This window comes from Mchenga conophoros, linkage group LG2 (genome assembly GCF_057382185.1).
Source record: "Mchenga conophoros isolate Kocher_MC1m ecotype Shallow Benthic linkage group LG2, M_conophoros_male_GT1.1, whole genome shotgun sequence".
NCBI lineage: Eukaryota > Metazoa > Chordata > Actinopteri > Cichliformes > Cichlidae > Mchenga > Mchenga conophoros.
In genome coordinates, this window is record NC_140527.1 from 2,252,205 (window position 1) to 2,276,584 (window position 24,380).

General features: G+C 43.1%; 1 protein-coding gene across 2 annotated transcripts; it reads left to right on the forward strand.

Annotated features, from left to right (window-relative positions):
* Positions 1 to 1,124: 1,124 nt before the first annotated feature.
* hars (histidyl-tRNA synthetase) lies at positions 1,125 to 23,981 on the forward strand. 2 transcript variants are annotated; one of them, XM_085282821.1, is made up of 14 exons: positions 1,151 to 1,305; positions 2,622 to 2,984; positions 3,104 to 3,190; positions 4,056 to 4,175; positions 10,564 to 10,659; positions 10,903 to 11,028; positions 13,172 to 13,279; positions 13,350 to 13,448; positions 17,853 to 17,946; positions 18,209 to 18,336; positions 18,757 to 19,029; positions 19,134 to 19,250; positions 23,160 to 23,306; positions 23,414 to 23,981. In XM_085282821.1, the coding sequence occupies exons 2-14, from the start codon at positions 2,880 to 2,882 to the stop codon at positions 23,468 to 23,470; spliced, it is 1,557 nt and encodes a 518-aa protein (XP_085138947.1). In that variant the 5' UTR covers positions 1,151 to 1,305; positions 2,622 to 2,879; the 3' UTR covers positions 23,471 to 23,981. The 2 variants fall into 2 exon arrangements, with proteins under 2 accessions (XP_085138955.1, XP_085138947.1); XM_085282829.1 differs by lacking the exon at positions 2,622 to 2,984 and having other exon boundaries at positions 1,125 to 1,305.
* The last annotated feature ends 399 nt before the right edge of the window (positions 23,982 to 24,380 follow it).

A 24,380-nucleotide genomic window follows, 5' to 3' on the forward strand; every position in this document is an offset into this window, starting at 1 on the left:
TGTTTGTGAGCTGTGGGTTTTGTCAAACTTGGAGTGAACAAAGCAGAAAAACAGTAAAAGATTCAGACATTGAAATTCTGGTTTATTTCATGAATACACTGAAACATTTTACAGTCCACAGAGCAAAGTAGCATACACGATAAATGGATACACATAACACAGACAGTGAGAAGTAAAACTCATCGTCTTACCAGATGTTATATAAACTTAAAATAAACCCCTGAAATTAGAGTTTAATGGGCTGCTGTTAGTCCTTGTACAACGGGTGCGCAGCTCAATTGACCCATCGGGGTCCACCAGGCAAATGCTCAGTATGACAGACAGTCATAACCCGAAGAAGAGAGAGCGCATTCTTAAATTTCTCTTAGAGTGACAGCTGTGCATCGCAGGACTTTTCTGACTGCAGGTGCACAAACAAAGTGATCAGAACGACTTTGATAAACAAAATCTATTCTAATCCAGCTAAAAGAAACCTTATTCTAAAATCATTTGAAATTGGGACAATTAAGGTTATACAAAGAAAATGTATTTCACTCCCCCTTCCTCCTAAAGTAATGGAATCAATTTCAAGGTCATAAACTTGGTGTCCCCAACTAATGAATTCCTGTCTGCCAAAAACAGATTACCGGTATTTGCCAAAAAGTGATTGTAACTAAGCTATAAATAACTTGTTGGTCTATAATATGTGAAAAAGATTTCAAAAATATCCCTCATGAATGATATCAAGTCATCTTGAGCCACCAACAAGATTCCTGTCACAAGGTAGAAGCTGCAATTAGTTTTTGGCAGTGACTTTTATATATCCTTTATGCTGTTAAAAATCTCTTTGACATTAAAATGTCTTTTTTAAGAGTAATCTGACCAAAAGGAAAGCAGAAAAGGCAACAAATATAACAACAGTTACAGTAAACATATTTTAAGTGACCGGATCGGTTATAATGTATGTCCCTAACACAGAGTAATAAAGATACTTGAAATGCAGGAAACTTTGAATTTCATGTATAACCCCTTTGTAAATCCTGTTTACTGAAGTCTATTTACCAATATAAGTAAAGAAATTACACATAAAAAGACACACGGGAACATCACGAATGATGAATCGGAAATTGCGTTTATTTCCGTTTCCGTTTTATGCTCCGTTGACAGTTACAAGTCCGTATGTGCTGTAGGTAGCCGGTGAAGTAGGTAGCGCTATAAAACCATTTAGAAAAAGCAATGGAAGACAAGGCTCAGATACAAGAAGCGATTAAAAGTCAAGGGGAAGTCGTCCGGAAGTTAAAATCAGAGAAGGCGAGCAAAGAGCAGGTCCGTACTAAGATTTACTCTTAATATTAATTATGATGTTAAGACAAGTGAGTTACAGCATGCTGCGCCATGCTTCGGCATTTTAACTGATTGGTTGTTTGCTAGCTAGATTAGCTATATAATACATGTAGAAGGTTTTCATACTCGCAGTTTAGCTCTCGGTCTTGGAATACATGCTGTTAGCATCTGACTCAGTACTGTCTAATATGATTATTAATCAGTTCTCATTTCGACATAGATTATGCTCAATAACTTGGCTTTCCGAAAAAATGGAAGGCGCTTATATTTAGAAAACAATATCCGCTAAATTCAGGTTTCAGGGAGAAGGAGACTACACTTCCCAAAAGCCAGTTTTTTTATTCCACCATAGAGTTAGCTTACAGGAAAAGTCCTGCGCTCTAATCGGTCCGGCCTCCTTCATTCAGCCCAGTTAGCTAGCGGATGTTAACATGCATGTTGGCACCTATTATGTAATGAATTAACGAATTAGATAACAATGATATAGCTTTTTATTTTCTTCACGGCTTTAAAACGTGGATTTTCAACGTTCTTATTCTCGTTATGGAAATGTGTAAGGAGAGCTGATGCAATAACACGCATGCGTTAACACGGGCATTATCAGAGCCTGTGACCACTGAGAATATGTAGCTGATACCACAATAAATGCCAAATGTATGGGACGGTGCAGAAGCGTTTACTATTAGCAAACACTAAGACGATCAAGACATCTTCTAGGGGCCAGTGTTTGTTTTAGCCCGTCATAAATCCTCGTAGAACAACATGAATTAAAAACGTGCCCTTTGTGTTATTCAGGAATCTTCTAGACTGGACCATAGAGCATATTCTTATTTCTCAGAGAAGATGCCTTAGCCGAGTCGTTCAGACAGCAGTCTCATCCATTTCCTGTCTTTTATCTGAATTGTTTGATGTTAGTTCTGACTCGCTTTATGAAAATGACACCATAGAGATTTATTGAGACTAAGTTACAAATGCTTGCTGACAGGTAGAGTTTGCTAAATGCAATAACAGGTTAAAGCAGCAACAGTAGACATGTTAACAAACTTTTTGTGGCTGTGGACAATAAGTGAAGGAAAGCGCTATACAAATACAGGGGAAAAAAAGGAATCATAGATTTTTTTAAACAGTTCAAGAGGTGCATCTGTGCACTTGTTGTCTAAATCAGTTTTTATCACATTAGTGAAAGACTGTTTGCCGGGTGGGTGGGGGGCTGTTGGGCTGCTGTGATTGACTTGCTGCATCTCGTGTTCTGTTCTCCTCACTGTGGTGATGATGCATCATGCCCCACCCTCTCCTAGTGATAGGGTTGCTTACCACTTTTCTCCTGTTCTTCCTGCCTGACCTGTGGTGACCTTGGCCTGTCACACGATTCATCATCTCCACCATCTACTTCACCGTCTGGTTAACCCAACCCTCCTGACCTGCTGCTGCGGCTGGCTCTGTACAACACCACTGGATTATGCTGCACTCTTGATGCACTCTGATCTTTTTTTGGTCCTACTTTACTTTTTTTTTTTTTTGAAATCCATACCATTTTCCTGCACTGTGGAATAACCATGCTGGGCATGATCTGGGTTCGTGCCTGCTCCGCTCTGGTGGGCTTTCGGGCTCCCACATGTGTCCGATCTCTTCACTCTTTCCCTGGGATCACTGTGGCTCAGGTAGGCTGCTGTCCATGTGTTTATTTGACAAGATGTATTCATAATTTTTCACGCTACAGTTGTTAAATACAGTATAAAACCTCTGAACACTTTATATTTTGTTCTGTGTTCTCATGCAGATTGATGAAGAGGTAGCTAAACTGCTGGCACTAAAGGCTCAGTTAGGAGATGATGGCAAAACCCAATTTGTCCTTAAAACACCAAAGGTAAGATTAAAGTACTGTTGTATTTAAGGAAATACACGTTTATATTTACAGAATATTCTGTGGCACAGGCCTGGTATCGTCTGTATTAGGACAAGACAAACACAACCATTTAACTTTATGTCACATGTGTAAAGCTTATCTTACTATCTCAGCAGGACTTGGTGGAATAAAAGGAGCTCTCAATGGCAAAGTACCCGCTACCTTTATATTCGGGCACATACCATTTGATTAAAAGCTTGTTGTAAGTAGAAGCAGGCGTAGCTTTGGTTACAGAGAAGCCTGTCTGTGAGATCATTGGCACCAAGTGGCTGCATTATAATTAAAAAAATATAATAGCTCTAGATAGCTTGTTACCAAAGATCAGATCAAAGAACCCCTTCATAAGAGTGGGTTTAACGAATCAAACTTTAGTGTCGGTAGTCAAAAATGCAAGGATCAGACTACCCCAAATTGTGTCATCAAAGTACATGATGCTTTATGTGGATATCTGCTTATCCTTTAATCAATCACATCTTTATTAACCTTTATTTAACCAGGAAAAGTCCCATTGAGATTAAAAACCTCTTTTGCAAGGGAATCTCTTCTAGAGGACCAGAAAATGTCTGTATGGTAAGCTTTCCAATGGTGTGTTACAACCCCAGTGGCTCTAAGTTAGATTTCTTTTTAATGTAAAAAGTTACATGGATTCAGTCACCCAGGCCTAGGACAGCGACCATTTACAACCTCTGGTAGGCTGAGTGGTTACTGGTTACCGCACGGTGAAATCTGTTACAAAGAGGATGCTGAACAAAAAAATGACAACAAACAACAAGTCCATACATATTCTCACAATAGAATTATTTGATTGACAATGTGTGTTTGTCAGGGAACGAGAGACTACAACCCCAAACAGATGGCCATCAGAGAAAAAGTCTTCAACACCATCATCCGCTGCTTTAAACGACATGGAGCCGAGACCATCGACACACCTGTTTTTGAACTAAAGGTAGAGTTTGACTTAGTTTAACAAGTTTGCTGCTTGAAAAATAGGAATGGGAATCGGGTATTAGTTCTTTTAGCAAACCGGTTCCCAGTAGTTCAATTCCTTGGAATTGTTAGTCTGCCAGACTCTCAATCCCGCTTATCGGTTCCACTCGTACTTATGCTACAATTAGCTGACTACTTTCATTTTTATTGCACAAAAGAACCAGAGCGCAATGGTGAAGTGCAAACTGCATTCAGGACCGAAACAACAGCTAACTGCTAAATAACGAAGTTGTGCCGCTAACACAACTTCGGCTCTTTGCAAGCACCTATCCGGTCTTTAAGTGATGACGTGATGAATCCTGCTTCCGGGCCCAAACTACCCTGTGTTTAATGATGCTTTTGTGTTTTTAACATGTTTTAATGCTTTGTATCTTGTTCTATTTAATCTCAAAAGCCCCTAAAAACAGTCAGTGATCACTGTCGGCCTCTCTCGGTTTTTATTACCGCTATTCATTTTAAAGCTCAGCTTTTAAAACCATCGGGAACCCTCAAGTTAACTTTTATCGAGTGGAAAAAAGTTAACGTTCATCCTCCAGCTTCACTGTTTATGTTACGCTAACATAGCTGTGTCGGTAGCCACCACGTAGGACATCGTTATATACCAGCTAGCCCAACTTCAGTAACCCTACAAGTGTCACTGCTGTTTACTTTCATTTATGTTGGAAGTGACAGCAGAGCTGTACGTTTGAATTTTGTCAGAAATCCCTCAGTCAGAACATGCTACATCATGTTTAGGTGGTAAGTAGCGAGCTAACTTCCTGCTAACTTCTAACTCCGTTAAATGTATTAAATTCTGTTTTCATGGATGCCTGGATGTTAAACTTAAGGCTATTGTTAAACTGGATATTAAGAGTTTTACTCTCAGTGATGCCGCAGTGTTCGTTTGACTTTGGGCCCAGACACAGCTAATGACGTCAGGCTTAAAGGCCGGATACAGACAGTGTGCTAATCAGTTTTCAGTTTTATTTGTCATATGCAAGTTAGCACAGGGTCAACATTGCAATGACATGTATTTGACGAGCAGAAGACAGTCACTCAGCAGAATGGTACAGTAGAAAAAAAATGGTTAAGAGCAAAATATTAATAAAATATAGTAAAAGAAAAAAGATTAACAGTTAACAGACTAAATATGTATATATTGGGGTGCAACGATACACAAAATTCACGGTTCGGTTCGATACTTTGGTGTCACGGTTCAATATTTTTTCGATACAAAAAAAAATGTTCATGCTTTTTTAATTTGTCATTTATTAAAATTATAAATATATATTTTAACTCAAAAGTACAGTTTTTAAATTTAATGTTGCTGAAACAACAAAATAATAAAAAAATAAAAAAATAAATCTGACGGAGAAATCACTCATCTTTGGAAAAGAGAGTTTATTACAGAGAAATGGCTCTTTCAAAATAAAAGCTATACTATACGCTTCTTCTGGGCTATATTCTCAGCAGCATATTAAACATATCAGGTCCCCATAAGGAGAATCCTGTGCTAACGGCTGTCTAAATGACTCGGCTAAAGTTTGTAGCATGCGTGCTTGTTGTTTTTGTCTGCCTCCACTTGTCTTTGCACTAGGATGATGTCGGAGTAAATGTGCAGTCATATTCGTTGTGTTCCCACTAGTGCTGTCAGCGTTAATCTGAAATGACGTTAACGCCACAACACGGCAAATCTCCGTTAACGAGCTACCGCGGATAGACCCGTGCGTGGGGCTGGACGGCGTCAACACGTTAACGAGCTAACTGCGCTAACGCACTAGCTCCCACCAATGTAATTGAGCATTGCGTGGCACATCCAACATACTGTTTTACTTTAGTCCATGACGCGCTTACCTTCATACATCACATGAAAACCAAAATAGTTCCAAAGGCCAGATCTGAATGAGGGTGGGGGAGGTTCAATTTGCCATGTTGCAAGGAGAGCTTAACTTCTGTCTCGCTAGCTTGCCCTGCGCTCAGGGAATCTGCGTTCGACTACTCCGCCTAGGCTGCACTGTCGAGCACAGATCCACTGAGCGCTCAACACAGACAGCATCGTCAGAAGGAAAGTTGATAAAATAAATAAAAAATTTTGTATTGTTTGATACATATGGGTACCGAACCGAAAGCACTGTATCGAATGGTTCAATATCGATACGAGTATTGTTGCACCCCTAATAAATATATAAATATATGTACACACTAGTGATTAAATAAAAAAAATCTTAAATAGGAATGTGACGGGGGGGATATTGCACAGTGGCAGGAATGAGCAGCAGTACAGACTGAACAGTTGGTACAGTATTGCACATTTTCTGCCTAATATAAATACCAATAAAGTGGAGTGACCAGTGCAGATTGTGCAGAGTACTTGTGAAGCTGCAGGGTAGCTTCTGAGTGCGTCCTGTGGACTGTGTTGTGTGTGTTTAAGTGTTGTGGTTGAGGTGTTGTATGGCTCGGTGGTAAAAACTGTTTTTGAGTCTTGTAGTCCGAGCAGACAGACTCCTGTAACGTCTGCCAGATGGTAACAAGGAGAAGAGCTGATGTGCTGGGTGGCTGTGGTCCTTGATGATGCTGTGTGCTTTGCGGAGGCACCGTTGAAGATAAATGTCCTGAATGGCAGGAAGCCTCGTGCCAGTGATGTGCTCTGCTGCCTTCACCACCCTCTGTAGTGATTTCCGGCTGCTGGCAGAGCAGCTTCCGTACCAAACTGTGATGCAGCTCGTCAGTAAGCTCTCGACTGCACACCTGTAGAAATTTGAGGTGATATTCGCGTTCATGTCAAACTTCCTCAGCCTCCTCAGGAAGTCGAGTCGCTGGCGAGCTTTCCTGATAGCAGTGTCTGTGTGAAGGGTCCAGGAGAAATCCTCGGTGATGTTGACTCCAAGGAATTTGAAGCTGCTGACCCTTTTGACCTTGACACCGTTGATGTGGATGGGCTGGTCTTCCCTGACTGGTCGTTTCCGGTAGTCCACTATCATCTCTCTAGTTTTGCTGATGTTGAGAGTCAGGTTATTTTCCAGACACCACTCGTACAGCGCCATCACCTCCTCTCTATAGGCCGTCTCATCGTTGTCTGTGATGAGGCCTATGATCGTTGTGTCATCTGCAAACTTGATGATGGTGTTGGACTCATGTTTAGCAACACAGTTGTGTGTGAACAGGGAATAAAGGAGGGGGCTAAGCACACAACCCTGTGGCGTTCCTGTGTTTAGGATGAGTGATGAGGAGGTGTGCTTACCAACTCTCACCACCTGGGGCGTGTTTGTGAGGAAGTTTAGAATCCATCTGCAGATCGGTGTTCCCAGCCCAAGGTCGACGAGCTACGAGGCAAGTTTTGAGGGGATGATGGTGTTAAATGCCGAGCTGTAGGGCTGCCACAAACGATTATTTTGATAGTCGACTAGTCACCGATTATTTTTGCGATTAGTTGACTAATCAGATCATCATCCATTGGACGTAAAACTACAGCTTATTGCACCAGCAGCATCTGCTCTTATATAACTATCATTAGCTTACAGCTTGAAGTGTTTAAGGTGCTAACTAACAATAAAGACAAGATGATAGTTTATTCAATTTTAATGAAATTTGCAGATTGTTTCGGTGAAGTTTAATAAACTCCTTGCTATCTAAAATATAACAGGACACTGGAGTAAATTCTGGAGCATCTCACACTTCTGATAATCAGCTGTCTGCTTGATGTTTATTCAGCTGTGTAAAAACTTTAATCTCAGCCAAACCGATTTACTCAGGAACAAGTAAAATACTAAAAAAGCCAAACAATAACATTTTAAGTTATCTAAGTGACTCATATATATTTAACCTGAGTAGCGAAAGACGGCGGTGGGTTTGAAAACGATTTGCCGGGAGTCCGGTGTTCTCACGGCTCTAGTTAGCCTAGCCCCCGGCTAGCTATCGAGCTAGTGGGTAACAGACGTTGCCGAAAACGTCGGAGCGCTTTTGAAAATATGTGGTGTCCTGATAAACTGAGCAGATATTTGAGGTTTACACAGCTACATTCTCGCCTGAAAATATGTTAAACGTTTATTTTGTGACCCAGAAAGAATAATAAGAGTAATATTAAAACTAACTAGCTGCCGCCATTGTTGGAAACTAAGCAGGGTGGTGCTATGAATTTTGGGACACAGCTACTTCTTCTTCTTCGGGGTTTAACGGCAGCTGGCATCCTTGTACATGCAGTGCTGCCATCTTCTGTTTCAGTCCGTTATTACACTCTTAAATCCTGCTACTTATTCCTGCGTCTTTTGGGATCTAACAAAGCTTCAAACGACGCGTCGACTATTAAATTAGTCGTCGACGATTCTGATAGTCGACGTAATCGTGACTAGTCGACTAATCGTGGCAGCCCTACCTAGCTGTAGTCGATGAAGAGCATTCTTGCATATGTATTCCCTTTTTCCAGGTGAGTGAGGGAGGTGTGCATTGCCAGGGCGATGGCATCCTCTGTGGTTCTGTTTGTCCGATAGGAGAACTGAAGAGGGCCCAGTATGTCAGGGAGGGAGGAGCAGATATGACCTTTGACCAGCCGCTCGAGCCACTTCATGATGATGGATGTCAGTGCAACAGGACTGTACTCATTCAGACAGGAGACCACAGATTTCTTGGGAACGGGAATGATGGTGGATGTTTTGAGGGACGTGGGGACCACTGAGTGCCTCAGGGAGAGGTTGAAGATGTTGGTGAACACCTCTGCCAGCTGGTCGGCGCACACTCTGAGAGGCCGGCCTGGGATGCCGTCCGGTCCCGGAGCTTTGTGAGGATTGACCCTTTTGAAAGACCATCTTACAGCTTCTGTTTTGAGAGTTAGTTACAGCCTCACTGTCCTCATGAGGGTAGAGGATCTGCTCTCTGTTGTCTGCATCAAAACGAGCATAGAAGTTGTTAAGCTCGTCTGCAGCTTAACAACTTCTCGTCCAAATTCCCCGGAATTTGGATATATGCGGACGGTGGTTTTAGTGATGGTATCGTCCATGCATTTTCCAATATATCCAATGGCAGAGTCTGTGTAAAGTGTAAAGTGTGCGTGTTAGTCCCCATAGGGAAATAGTTCCTCTGCATTTAACCCATTCACCCAGTGAAGCAGTGGGCAGCCACCAGTGCAGCGCCCGGGGAGCAGTGTGTAGGGACGGCACCTTGCTCAGGGGTACCTCAGGGTAGCCGTTCAGTGGAGTCGAACCCCCGACCTTCCGATCATGGGGCCACCACTCTACCTACTGAGCTATCCCTGCCCTGTGAGTTCATTGATGTTGCCATCAGCTGCATCCACAAATATCTGCCAGTCAGTTGTCTCAAAGCAGTCCCAGCTCAATAAAGGCAGCGTCAGGATTTTAATTCTCAGGTCCAATAATGATGTCATACAGTTCGTCCACAGCCGAAGCTTTATCAGCGTGTGGGGGAATGTAAACAGCTGAGAGGAGAACTGAGCTGATCTCCCTCGGGAGGTAAAAAGGCCTGACTTTAATGCTCAGCAGCTCGAGGCTCTGAGAGCAGTAAGTTTTTAAGATACACACATCTCTATCCCACATAGAGTTAACCATAAAGCACACCCCTCCTCCCCTTTTCTTGCTTGAGTCCTTCGTTCGGTCTCCCCGGTAAACAGTGAATCCATTCAGCGTGACGGTGCGGTTGGGGATGCTGGGCTCCAGCCACGTCTCCGTGAAGGCCAGAACGCAGCAGTTCCTGATGTCTTTTGGGTGTTTAATCCGTGCAGGCAGCTCGTCAAGTTTGTTGTCCAGAGACTGGAAATTTGCGAGCAGGATGCTGGGCAGAGTTGGCTTGCCGTTTCTCTGTCGGGATCGGCTCAAAACTCTGGCGCGTTTCCCACTCTTTGTTTTCCCACGGCGTCGCGCAAGTAAACAAAGGATCCCAGGCATCCACGGTGTCGAAACCTGCTGTAAAGTCCGAACTGGCTGACGAACATTGCTCCAAAAGCGTTTGTCCGTCATACCGCGTATATGATCGCGCTGTGCGCACAGAAATAGAAAGCAGTACAAAATAAATAATAACATTTTTGCTGAGATGACTGGGAGCTCTCGGCCGCCATCTTATGGCGCAACCGGAAGTCAAGTTCCTCGATTGCTTTAAAGCTTTGTGCTGTTGACTTTGTGTTTATACCTGTTGTTAGCTAGGATTTGTGTTGGTGTGTAGCCTATAGGTTTATATTGTTAAATGTTAATTATGAGAATTATATATCACATATTCTGTGTGAGACATTATTTTTGACACACTGATCACAAGGAGGTGAAATGCCTTCAACATTCACAAACATTTGACCACACAGCACGCAATTGATTTGCAGGAATGTGGAACACATTGCACGGAAGTGACCTATTTGTCTGTTTGCACAGGAAACATTGACGGGGAAATATGGAGAAGATTCCAAGCTCATCTACGATCTCAAAGACCAAGGAGGAGAGCTGCTGTCCCTCAGATATGACCTCACTGTATCCTTTAAATAGACACAGCCAACTGTACTGTTCTCATTCATGCATTTCCACAAAAATGTTAGAAAGGATTAAAAGAGTGGTGGTACTTTAGACTGAGCATTCAACAGAGTCAGAATACGCAGTTAAATGAACGGGGCTTCTTATTAACCAAGTGCAGCTTGTGAAAAGGTTACATTGTCATGAAAGTAGCAATACATTGTTACTCTGTGGTGTTGTTATTCTTGACCCGCCCTCTTTCAGGTACCATTTGCCCGCTACCTGGCCATGAACAAGATAACCAACATCAAGCGTTATCACATTGCTAAGGTCTATCGTCGTGACAACCCAGCCATGACCCGGGGACGTTACAGAGAGTTTTATCAGTGTGTAAGTCAACTGCAGATGGCATGGACTGAGTTCTTTTTCATAGCATTAATTTTGTCTCACTATGGGAATATCTACTCTGACCTCATCAGAAGGTCAAATATCACAGCTCCCTATAGGCTGGCTCAGTGATGCCTGTGTGAGGAGGGGCGAGGGGTCCCCTATATAATCTTGATTCAAGCAGAAGCCGTTGACAGCCCTGCTGTTTGTGCTAAACTGACACTGTCCATGAATTTTAGTGCAGAACGCTCTGTTCCCTACATGCCAGTGTATAGTAGCTCACAAGCAGTAGCAATACAGTCCTGTAGGTAGTCCGGGTGTTTGGTAGCAATGCTTTTACTCCAAAGCATCGTAGCAACACTTTACTAATAAGGCACTGCCAGCATCACCAACAGGAAGCATTCACGCGTTCAACACTCATTAGCAACAGCGCTTAATGTAGAAACTGCCCAATATGCAGCAAAACCTCCAGAAAAGTAGCACTACCTTTCACTGCTAGGATTCAAAGTCCACTAGCTACCCGAGGCTACAGCTAGCTACCCGAGGCTACAGCTAGCTACCGAGGCTACAGCTAGCTACCCGAAGCTACAGCTAGCTACCCGAAGCTACAGCTAGCTACCCGAAGCTACAGCTAGCTACCCGAGGCTACAGCTAGCTACCCGAAGCTACAGCTAGCTACCCGAGGCTACAGCTAGCTACCCGAAGCTACAGCTAGCTACCCGAGGCTACAGCTAGTGTCACTACCCGATCCGTACCGGAAACCCGATCCGTACCCCGCATGCGCAAATCTTACGTCACTTCCTCTCTTTGCCAACATTGCGACATTCAATATATTTGAATGACACGGTTAGCGCCCAGTTAGCTCCTAGCATTTCTCAGCAGCTCTGCCTCCTTTTCGACTACCGGGACATTTAAACAATGGATAATCCGTATGCAAACAAATTCATGCTTTTCTCCTCAACAGAGAGCGTCCCCCGATTGAACAACAGTGCCGTAAAATAAGAAGAATGGCGCCTAATTACAGAGTTAATAATACAGACTTTGTAATGTGTCACGTGAAGATTCAGCAGCCAGATGAAGTGTTTACTGACAACTGACAGTGATAGCGCACATCATCATCATTATTCCAACAATCCTCTCCACACAGACGAGCATAAACACACTCGACTGTCACTAAATCAAATTTAACACACGTTTGTAATGATGCTAATTCAGTTTACAATAGGGTTTATTCGCTCAGTCAGCAGGTGGCAGTATCCTCGTACACTGGGGAGTAAACTGCCATTAAACGAAGAGAAGAAGACGAAAACCCCTGCACATGCGCGGTACGGATCGGAGAGTCCTGATCCGTAACTATCTTTTTATTTTTCGTTTTCGTCTACATTATATTGAAATGTTTCATTATGGGAAACATTTTAAGAGATACTTATTATTCTTAACATCTTAACAGATACTCTGACCCGTAACTATCGTAAAACGCTTCAACCGGAAGTAGACACCTTTCGTGCATGCGGGGCACCGATCGGGTTTCCGGTATGGATCGGGTAGTGACAGCTAGCTACCCGAGGCTACAGATGTGGAAAACTATTGTTGAGGAGTAGCAGGTGGTTGGTGTACTTTGGTAAACGGTCACTGCTCTGATGCAATAAAAAAATGTGACTGTTAAATGCTGTCCACACTCCTTTCCCTGATCGCCATGGAGTGCTTCAGAAGGGTCGTCGAGGCCCACATAAAGGATTCCATCAATGTCACTGTGGGCTACAGGAAAAAACGTTTTTGCAGATTGTTCCTGGCTCAGACTCGGGTGCAAAAAGTCTCAACCTGAGCTTCCTCCTCTACAATTTGGTCCTGGACTTCTTAACCAGCAAAATCCACAACATCTCTTCCTCCTGCATCATCCTCAGCACTGGCTCCTTCCAGATCTCTGTATTAAATCTCACCTTCCAGGTCACCCTGCTGACATATGACGCCAGAGCATCAAAGCTGTCGTACAGTCTTTGTAGATGATGCAACACTTTGCACAATACATTTTTATGTATTTTATCTATTGACTATTTCAGTTTACACTGACATCTGCTGCTCGTCACCACTGATGACTGACTTAGAAGTGACAAGGTTAACATGTGTGTTTGTGTTTGCGTTTCAGGATTTTGACATAGCAGGGCAATACGACGCCATGATCCCAGATGCTGAGTGTCTAAAGATTGTACATGAGATCCTCAACGAGCTGGACCTCGGAGACTTTCGTATTAAGGTTTGTCACTTAGTTGAGCTGAGTGCTGCCGTGGTGAGTGAGTCTCTCTAACCACATCTTCTACATGCAGGTGAACGACCGACGCATCCTTGATGGAATGTTTGCGGTGTGTGGCGTTCCAGATGACAAGTTCCGAACCATCTGTTCAACGGTGGATAAACTGGACAAGGTACTGAGGCTTACTGCAGTGAACATCCAACTCTTCTAATCACTATACTCAGTTCTCCTGACCCTCGTACTTATGAGAATGTTGTCAGTTGTCAATATTCAGAAACCAGTATTGTGGAGGTAAAAAGGAATGGCATTTTTATTTGTGACACCTCTGATGTAATCTAACAGCACTGTAAGCGTCTCCTTGGAGAGCTGCTATGTTGATGCCATTTGCATGAAAATGTTATGTGCAGCTGCTCAACAAGAAATAAGAAGTGAGATTAATCAGATGTGACTCTGGATCAGATCCGCCTCAGATGTACCACAGGCTCAGAAGAGTAGGTCCAGATCGGAAATCACTTACAAAACAGGATTGGACTGGATCAGGATGGATGAACCTCAGTGTGTGAAGAGGACTCTCCATTTACATGCACAAACTGGAGTCTATTAGATAGATATGATACAAACCACTGCAGTGCAGTACTTGTAATACCTACAGCATGCTCTAATCGCTCTAATAGGATATTATGGTCGACAGTATCGAACGCTGCACTGAGGTCTAGCAGGACAAGCACAGAGATGAGTCCACTGTCAGAGGCCATAAGAAGATCATTTGTAACCTTCACTAAAGCTGTTTCTGTGCTGTGATGAGCTCTGAAACCTGACTGAAACTCTTCAAATAAACCTCTGCAGATGATCTGTTAGCTGTTTGACAACTACTCTTTCAAGGATGTTTGATATAAAGGAAGGTTGGAGATTGGCCTATAATTAGCTAAGACTGCTGGGTCTAGAGATGCTTTTTGAGTAAAGGTTTAACTACAGCCAGCTTGAAGGCCTGTGGTACATAGCTGATCATTAGAGATAGGTTGATCATATTTAAGATCGAAGCATTAATTAATGGCAGGACTTCTTTGAGCAGTTTTGTAGGAATGGGGTCTAAAAGACACGTTGATGGTTTGGAGGAAGTAATTATTGAAGTTAACTCAGAAAGATCAATTAGAGAAAAAGAGTCTAACTTAACATCAATGGTACTAAGAGTAGCTGTAGATAATATTACATCTGTGGGATGATTACTGGTAATTTTTCCTCTAATGATAAAAATGTTATTAGTGAAGAAGTTCATGAAGTCATTACTAGTTAACGTTAAAGGGATTGTTGGCTCAACAGAGCTCTGACTGTTTGTCAGCCTGGCTACAGAGCTGAAGAGAAACCTGGGGTTGTTCTTATTTTCTTCAATCAGTGATGAATAGTAAGATGTCCTGGGTTTGTGGAGGGCTTTCTTATAAAGCAGCAAACTATTTCTCCAGGCTAAATGATGATCCTCTAAATTTGTGACACGCCATTTCCTCTCCAGCTTACGAGTCATCTGCTTTAGGCTACGTGTTTGAGAATTATACCACGGAGTCAGGTACTTCTGATTAGAGACCTTAGTTTTCACAGGAGCTACAGTATCCAGAGTCGTACGTAGTGAGGAGGTGAAATTATTAACAAGATGATCGACCTCTGGAGCAGCGTTCAGATAGCTGCTCTGCTCTGTGTTGGTACAGGGCACTGAAGATGATAACAGTGGGTGGATTATATTCTTAGGATGTTCTTGACAGACATCTTTGCAACCATCTAACTTCACTTAGGAAAACATTTGCACATCAAGAAAGATTCTTCTTCAGCCACTTTAAAGCCCTTTGAGTGCTCGGTCAGTAGAATAGTGCTATATAAGAACCGGTCCATTTACCATTTATTTACCAAGAACTCAAATATTTACTGATTAGAGCATTTTAATGATTTATAATCCTGTCTTCCATGCACTTGAGCAGCTCCTCAGTGTATGATGAAATAGATGCTGTAAGATGAAGAGATATTAGCCACAAATGGTAAATAGCCTGTATTTCTATAGCGCTTTACAGTCATCCACCCATTCACACAAATGTCATTGATTATCACGGTTTAGAGAAGTGTGTTTGCATTTGTGCAATTATTTTGAACTGTGGGTGCTGATTTTAAGTACAAGTAGCAGTGATGTCCCGTCTGAAGCTGAAGCTCCAGCGCGTGCCCAAAAAACGAACACACTGCTTCAGAAGCCCTGTGCCGAGGCGAGGGTCGTCTGAAAAGAGTCACGTGATTGATGACATCTGAAGCTTCATTTGTCAAACCCCCGATTCAGTGGTTAATGACGAATTGAAGGGAGGATAAGAAGGACAGACGCAACAACATTGTCATCCCCTATGTAGCCGGTGTATCAGAGACACTCAGGAGAGTTTTCTCCAAGCACAACATCCCGGTGTATTTCAGACCCAGCAACACGCTCAGACAAAAACTGGTTCACCCGAAAGACAAAACGCCAAAACACAAACTTAACAATGTGGTGTATGCTGTACAGTGCAGCGAGGAATGCTCAGACCTCTACATTGGAGAGACCAAACAGCCACTTCACAAGCGCATGGCACAACACAGAAGAGCCACCTCCACAGGACAAGACTCAGCAGTCCATCTGCATCTAAAGGTCAAAGGTCACTCTTTGAGGATGCCAATGTTCACATTTTGGACAGAGAGGACAGATGGTTTGAAAGAGGAGTGAAAGAAGCCATCTATGCCCACTGTGAGCGACCATCTTTGAACAGAGGCGGGGTTTACGACACCAACTCTCTGCCATCTATAATCCAGTTTTGAGATCCTTCCCAGACGCCTTAACGCCCACTCACATCCTGGGCCATCTGACCTCAGGAATTCACATGATAAGGTGGGGCCAGGTTTCACAATGAGCTCACCCGAAACTCTGGCTGATTGGGACCCACACCCAGTTTACACCTTGGCTCAGGCGATTAGAGGATCATCAGGGGTCCTTTTGTCCCTCTGTGGGGGAAACTCCCACTGGGTTTATATCTGGGACTCTCCACCATTTGACCTTAGAACTGAAGAAGCTTCTTGGATGAAGGTGAAACGTCTTCAAGCAACTTAAAGAAGTCCAGACGCTTTTCTTTGCAAGCTCCTTTGACTACGATGACCTGGATGACTGAGAACCTTCACAGACATAACGAATTGAATCATTGGTGATTTTTTTTGCGACAGATAGCGAACTAGTGTGCGACATAATGAGAGTTATAATTTGTAAGAAAACACAGCTGCAGTATATCTAAACGTATCACATGGAGGCAGGGACTTCACTGCACAAGCATACTCCCAACCTATTGTAACATCGTGTTGTACTTAATTAAAAAAAACAAACACTATATATTAATACAAAACATCAAGAAGTCCCAAGCAGAGGGAGAACACACCATGGTGCATGGTTACATGAGGAAGGTAAAAAGCACCACATCAGCCCGATGTCAGACTGAACTGTCACATTATCATGTTAAACAGAAGCTGTCATTTCAGCTCTGAGTGGCCAATCATAATGCAGCACTTCACTTCAAGTTGTAGATTCAAGCTGCTCGTCATATTTTTGGCACCAGGTGTCACCAAAGAGCTCTGTGTTGAACCGTCTTTAAATACAAGGCTCAGTGCTTCGGTGCTTGGCAGGTTATGATGAGGGTGTGGCTTATCAGCAGATGGGTATAACTAGTGCTCCACAGAGCTGCCATGTTATGTTGGTAAATATAACAAACGTGGACTGTGCTGTAGTCCCGTCTATGCCTGCAATGATTGCAGCCCTGCTGCTCACGGTCATTCGTTACAAGGCTGCTGAGCGTTTCTCCATCTCTCACCTCTTTTTACTCACCGTGTGTTTATGCACCACTCTGACATTAGTCATTAGTCAAACACACAACCGGTCACAGGAGATGGACTACCCGAGAGATGGACTACCCGAGAGATGGACTGCCCGAGAGATGGACTGCCTGAGAGATGGACTGCCTGAGAGATGGACTACCCGAGAGATGGACTGCCCGAGAGATGGACTGCCCGAGAGATGGACTGCCCGAGAGATGGACTGCCCGAGAGATGGACTACCCGAGAGATGGACTGCCCGAGAGATGGACTACCCGAGAGATGGACTACCCGAGAGATGGACTACCTGAGAGATGGACTACCTGAGAGATGGACTACCTGAGAGATGGACTACCCGAGAGATGGACTGCCCGAGAGATGGACTGCCCGAGAGATGGACTGCCCGAGAGATGGACTGCCCGAGAGATGGACTACCCGAGAGATGGACTGCCCGAGAGATGGACTACCCGAGAGATGGACTACCCGAGAGATGGACTACCTGAGAGATGGACTACCTGAGAGATGGACTACCTGAGCCTGGTTAAAAGGGAGTTTTTCCTTCTTCTGTCACCAAGTGCTCACACAGGGTCATCTTCATGTTGGTTTTTTTCTGCATTATTGTTGGGTCTTTATGTTACACTATAAAGCACCGTGTTGTTGTGGTTTGGCGCTATATAAATAAAGTTGAATTGAAATCCTTACCCGTGTCCTCCTCTAGATGTCCTGGGAGGACGTGAAGAAAGAGATGGTGAATGAGAAGGGCCTGTCAGAGGAGGCTGCCGACCAGATTGGGGAGTACGTCAGCATGCAGGGTGAGACTGTGCCCAACATCCACACAGCTGATGTCTGTAGAACAATCAGCGTGACCTGAACTGTCGGCTGTTCAGCGGAGGCATTTTTTAGCTCTTTTTCTTCAGCATCAAATAAAATGTGGTCCAAGCTTATGCTGCACTCCCACAGACTCAGAAACACAACATTAAACATTTTATCTTGTACCACCACAATGATGAAATAGAGCATGCCAAGGGAATCGCTTGTGCAACACACAGACTGACTGTGCTGGATGTAATGCAGGTGGAATGGACCTGGCTGAGCGCCTCCTTCAGGACCATAAAATGTCTCAGAGTAAGCAGGCCTGCGCTGGCCTCTCAGACATCAAACTGCTCTTCAAGTACCTACAGCTCTTCCATGTCACAGACAAGGTGAGAAACTGATCTTGGATTTCTCTGGTATAGGATTCCAGTATGAGTGCTCTATAGCAATGATCTGGTTTCCATGTGGACAAAAAAGGTTTTATACTGGTCATGCAACCCTGTGAAAAACTAGCACACCCTTACTGGTTTTCAGGGTTTTCCATTAGGTCATGGTACCTGGTACCATTAGCATACTAATTATGTCACAGGACGCTTGGCCGTGTTGCTATAGCAACAATCACGCACTTTAGGTGGTACTCGATTGTAAGTGAAAACCAGTCGATCCGAGTTGAGTGAACCTTGGCAAGTGAATCCGAGCAGGTAAATGGAAAAGGGGCTTTTGTTTCGTCTCTCTGTTGTTTTTCTTTGTTTTTCCGTTCTTCATTCTTCCCTGCCTGGATACGGACTTTGAAATTCTGCCTTCTCTAGGTGGTGTTTGACCTTAGTCTGGCCCGGGGTCTGGACTATTACACTGGAGTGATCTATGAAGCCGTGCTGACTCAGGCAAGCGCAGTCTCAGCCGCTAATGAAGCTCAAAACGGCGCCAATGCAGAAGAGAGTGTGAGCGTGGGCAGCGTGGCGGGAGGGGGCCGATACGATGGCCTGGTGGGCATGTTCGACCCCAAGGGGAGGAGAGTCCCCTGTGTGGGTGTCAGCATAGGTATCGAAAGGATCTTCTCCATCATGGAGCAGAAGGCTGAGGTAATGTCTCGCCTGATATCTGTGAAATAAAATTTAAGCTGGAGCAGCTTTACTGTTCTGTGAATGATGCACAAGTTCAACAGTGACATGGTTTTATTGTTCAGGCCTCACCGGAGAAGGTGCGCACCACAGAAGTTCAGATCATGGTGGCATCTGCTCAGAAGAACCTGCTGGAGGAGAGACTGCAACTCATCTCTGAGCTCTGGAATGCTGGCATCAAGGTAGGTGTGTGGCAGGGGGTGTCAGGACAGATCAGATCAACCCCACCCTAAGAGTTTGGGTACCTTGTGTATCCACCAGGGGGAGCAGTGTGGCTGCTTTATCCGGTCTTTAAGTCTGACTTCATCAGCTGTTTCTGTGTCCAAACTCTGCTTCAGCTCCCAAAGTCAAACGAACACTGTGGCATCACTGAGAGTTAAACACTGTTTAAATTCATCTTTAATCATCAGTGTTGCTGCTTTACCAGGTGTAACAATTAAGTTTAACATCTGGGCATCCATGAACACAGAAGTTATTACATTTAACGGAGTTAGAAGTTAGCAAGCAAACAATTTATTTATATAGCACTTTCAGAACAACTCCCAGCTGAACACCAAGTAGTGTACACTTGACATGCCAGAAATGATACACAAAATAAGTTAAAATAAAATAAAGTTGGCAGGAAGTTAGCTCACTAGTTTGCACCTAGACATGACGTAGTATGTTCTTACTGAGAGATTTCTGAAACAATTCAAACGTACAGCTCTGTTATCACTTCCAACATAAATGAAGACAGAAAACTAAACAGCAGTGATGTTTGTAGGGTTACTGAAGTTTGGCTAGCTGCTATATAATGATGTGCTACGTGACCGCTAGCTACACAGCTATGTTAGCGTAACATAAACCACAGGTTCCCAAAGTGTGTGTGTGTGTGGGGGGGCAGAGCCATTGCAGGGGGGGCGCGGTATGAAAAGAAAAAAAGAACACTTGGACACTGCTAGCATCATGGACAAGTGTTTGATGGGGCGCCTACAGAAACGCAAAGCAGGAGATGAAGCATCGCTGAATAGTTTCCAAACCAAAGACTAGAAAATATGGTGAAGCAAATCTTCCCTTTGGCTTCACCTGGATTGGTTTTCCCTGCATCAGGAGCAGCGCTGGGCTCTTCAAATCACGGACAAACAGGATCCCACATTCTTGATCTTTAGTTCACAAACACTTGTTGTAATGACTAACTACTGACATGTTGGAGATGTTTGCTCTTTATACAGTAAAGTTACAGCAGGATACAAATAACATCAGGCTGATCCTGCCACGATTTGTTCCCTCGGTTCAAACAAACAGGATCCCACAGCTGTTTATGTTTTTGAACCCATTTTGCACAGAAAAGCATTTTTTGAAAAATGTATTGATGTTGAATATTATTACACAGGAAAAAACAACTACACGTAAAATAATCACACGGTGACGCCTCTGCCTTTGTAAATGGAGGGACAGTAACTGTGTGTAAGCCTGTAAAACCTGCAGACAGTCAGATTAACAGTATTTCGTCTCTATCATTCTGCAGTTCATCTCATGTAAACAATAACGTGGTCACAGCGTGACGTGGAACAAAACACATACCTTTGGCGTTGCGTGACGAAACGTTTTAAAAAATCTCCGTTTTCGGTGACTCGAAACGGCGTTTAAGTGTGGGCGAAACAGCTGCGCTTTCAAAAATACCCGTGTAGGTGCGGACGCAGCGTGACAGAGTTAGTAGTTTATTTTATTACTACCTGCAGATTACTTGTATTTGCTTAATTGTTTACTGAATGTTTGAGGTGTGAAATAAACCGCAATGGAGCAAAATATGGGCGTGTGTGGTTGGAGGATGTGTTAGTGCGTGCGTGCACGTGGGGAGGGGGGGCGCGAACATTTTTCTTGTAAAACAAAGGGGGCCCAGCAAAAAAAGTTTGGGAACCACTGAAAGATACAAAACATGAAAACATGTTAAAAACACCACAGCCTTAACAAAGACTGAAGCAGGGTTGATATGTCATCACTTAAAGACCAGATACTGCAGTCATAATGATGATGGAGTCATTATGTTCAAGCCTGTCTTAATGAGCAGGCCAGCTGCTCTCCATCCCCACAGACTAATATTTTTTAAACTATGCAATCAAGAAATTATTAACAACTGGTGGAAGCTTTTTAAGAGTGACAATGAATAAATAAACACAACACATAAATCAACAATTTTAAGGGCAGCTTTCACAGACAGGTAAGACAGCCCAGTCATTAGCATTACAGCACATGTCCGTGTTGTCTATTGACCAGCGATCGACTACGGTGGTGTGAAAAAGTGTTAGCCCCCTACCTGATTTACTGTATGTTTGTCACACGTGAATGTTTCAGATCATCTAACAAATTTAATGTTAGACAAATATAGGGCTGCTCGATTATGGCAAAAATGATAATCACGATTATTTTCACTGAAATTGAGATCACGATTATTTGACGATATTTATTTAACCCTTACGACCTACTATAGAACCAAGTCCGCCAGAGCTTATATTATTTTTTTGACATGCTGTAGTGCCATTTGTGGGAGCATTTCAAGTTGCTATACATCAATACAACTGTTATAGCCCATATTTTAATAATATGTATGCATTAAGTCCATAGTAATTACATAAATTGCAAAAAAGTGCAATAAACTACAAAAAAATTGAAAATCGTTTTTGTTTTTTTACATATATTTCTACTTGGAGAAATTTAAGAGGCTTATCCCTCAAAACTTTAAATACAAAAAAAGTTGCAAAAAATAGTTTACAACAACAGGAAATTTATTTTGAGTGTCTTCATAGTTTTATTTTGGAGATACAGCAATTTTTATATACTGCAGGAAAAACAAAAAACAATCCTATGATGCAAATTTGCAAAGAAAACAGCAGGTGCATCAAAATAAACTATTTCCAGCAGTGCAATATGAGTCCTAAGCATCCCAGAAACTATTCAGAAAAGTCAAACATGACTTATAAAAACACTAGTATAGGCTTTTAAGGCCTACAAGTAAAAAACTAGATTTTCTGCAAAAATGACGTCACTTCTGGTTTCGGGCAGGAAATGCGACAGTTCACGTTGACGTCTGTTTCACTGTGGGAAGTGTTAAGAACAGCTGATGGATCGGCAAAGCCTGTTTCTGGAATATTGTGTTTTTGTTGCTGCAAGTGCTTTTTATGCAATTTTTGCAAAGCTTTATGTGGAAGGAAACCGTGACCGAGGACAAGCTGATGGCATCAGATGTAAGTACAACTCCTCCGGTTTCATATGCAAAACAAATTATTGCGCTAGCTTACACGGTTCAGGTTCTACAGGGATTTAAAAATAGTTACGCAAAACGGAGCGTGCTGCTCTGACCGGCTTTAAAGGGTTAACAATAACAATGTGTTGAATAATGACTTTAAAAAAGAATATAAAATAGTGCAAATACTGATAACAGTGCAAATGTTTGCAATATAAGAAATAAATGAAAAATGTAAACATCTATGTTTAGTGAACTTTGCAGTGTTGCTCTGTGGTGCAGCTACGACACCGTAGCAAAGTTTACACACTGTGTCTACTTGATCCACGTCTGACTGAACCCATAATGTTTCCACACCACTGAAGTTTTTTTTACCTCTTTTCAACCAACAGCAGTCACTCTCCTCTCCAAATAACTTCTGCTTAGCTTTCCGAGCTTCCCTCGGGTCCTCTTAATTGTTGTGACGCGTGTTCGAAATGGAGAGCGGTGCGCTTGACTTGCCACACGGAGCAGCGCGAGAGTAAAGTACGAGGGAGGGGCTAATAATCGGCTCAGTCATTTTTAATGATCGTTGAAAGCCCAGATCGTAATCGTGATTAAAATTCGATTAATTGAGCAGCCCTAGACAAAAATATTACAAACTGCATTTTGTGTTTACTTATATCATCTTTGTCTAATATTTAAATTCGTTTGATGATCTGAAACATTTAAGTGTGACAAACAGGAAAAAATCAAAATCATGAAGGAGGCAAACACACCACTGTATGTGTACTGGTGAGATGACATCGGAACAGTAAAGAGCGTGTGTGTGTGTGTGTGTGTGTGTGTGTGTGTGTGTGTGTGTGTGTGTGTGTGTGTGTGTGTGCAGGCTGAGGTGATGTACAAAAAGAACCCCAAACTGCTGAGTCAGCTGCAGTACTGTGAGGAAGCAGGAATCCCCCTCGTGGCTATACTGGGAGAACAGGAGCTGAAGGATGGAGTGGTGAAGCTGCGTGTAGTGGCAACCAGAGAGGAGGTATGATGCACGCACACCAAGTCATTGTAATTACACACATAAAGAAATGCTCACACACACGTCACGTTATCTTGCTGCCCCCCCCCCCCTCTGCTGTTTGTGCACAGGTCGATATATCCAGAGCAGATCTTATCAGTGAGATCAAGAGGAGAACTGAGGCTTAGCCGCTTCCTGCTTGTTTAGCCATAAACCAGCCACGTTATCTCATGGGCTCTTCAGAACTGTGTACAGAATTCCTTCCCTGGTCCACTACAGAGCAAAGACACAGCAGCCACGTGGACTGGCGTTACACAGCATGTGGTGCTCATGAGCACAGCAGGAAGCTAACAGGGAACATGTTTAAATGAATGATGTTGCTTGTAATGTGCTTTCGGGTGTGTAAAAGATGCCTCACTCGTTGTCATTGTTCACATTGTTCAGTAGGGTCTCTGGTGAAGAGATGGTAGATGTAAATCACACCAAAACAGTCAGTGCACTATTTAAAAAAAATACATAGGAGGATAGCTGTAGTGTTTAAGACCAAGACTGAGAAAATGTTACACATTTGTTTTCTACATGAATCACGTCATGATTTACTGCAGTTACAGTTCTAAGAATGCTCCTGTCTGTATAAAATATCCTGTACTGCCCAGTGTCTCAAATAAAAAGCTTACATTTTGCTCAAACCTGGGAAAAGCTTCTGGTTTCCACATCTGTGAGAATGTGAAGGTCCTCTTGGATGAAGACGATGCTCCCACCACCAAACACCAAGCTGCCAACTTTACATGTGTCTTTTAAAGGGCTTAAAAAAGTCCAATAGAATTACTCGGCTGATAATGTGCTGGGGTTGTCCTTAAGCAGCATCATTAGAAGGCACAGCATTTCATTGCTATGCAGCTGCATTGACACCTGACGCTGTGCAATGGGCACACTGATGGTTTTGAACCTCGTGGTCAGCTCAGTACTTGGGATGCGTTTCCTCTGGGCACTCGTGTGCTAATCCTGCAGCAGTGCATCTCAAAATACGAAAATATTGTGACGCTCTATGTATTTCAGAAAGATAAACTTGATCACCACAACCTCAAGAGGCTCATC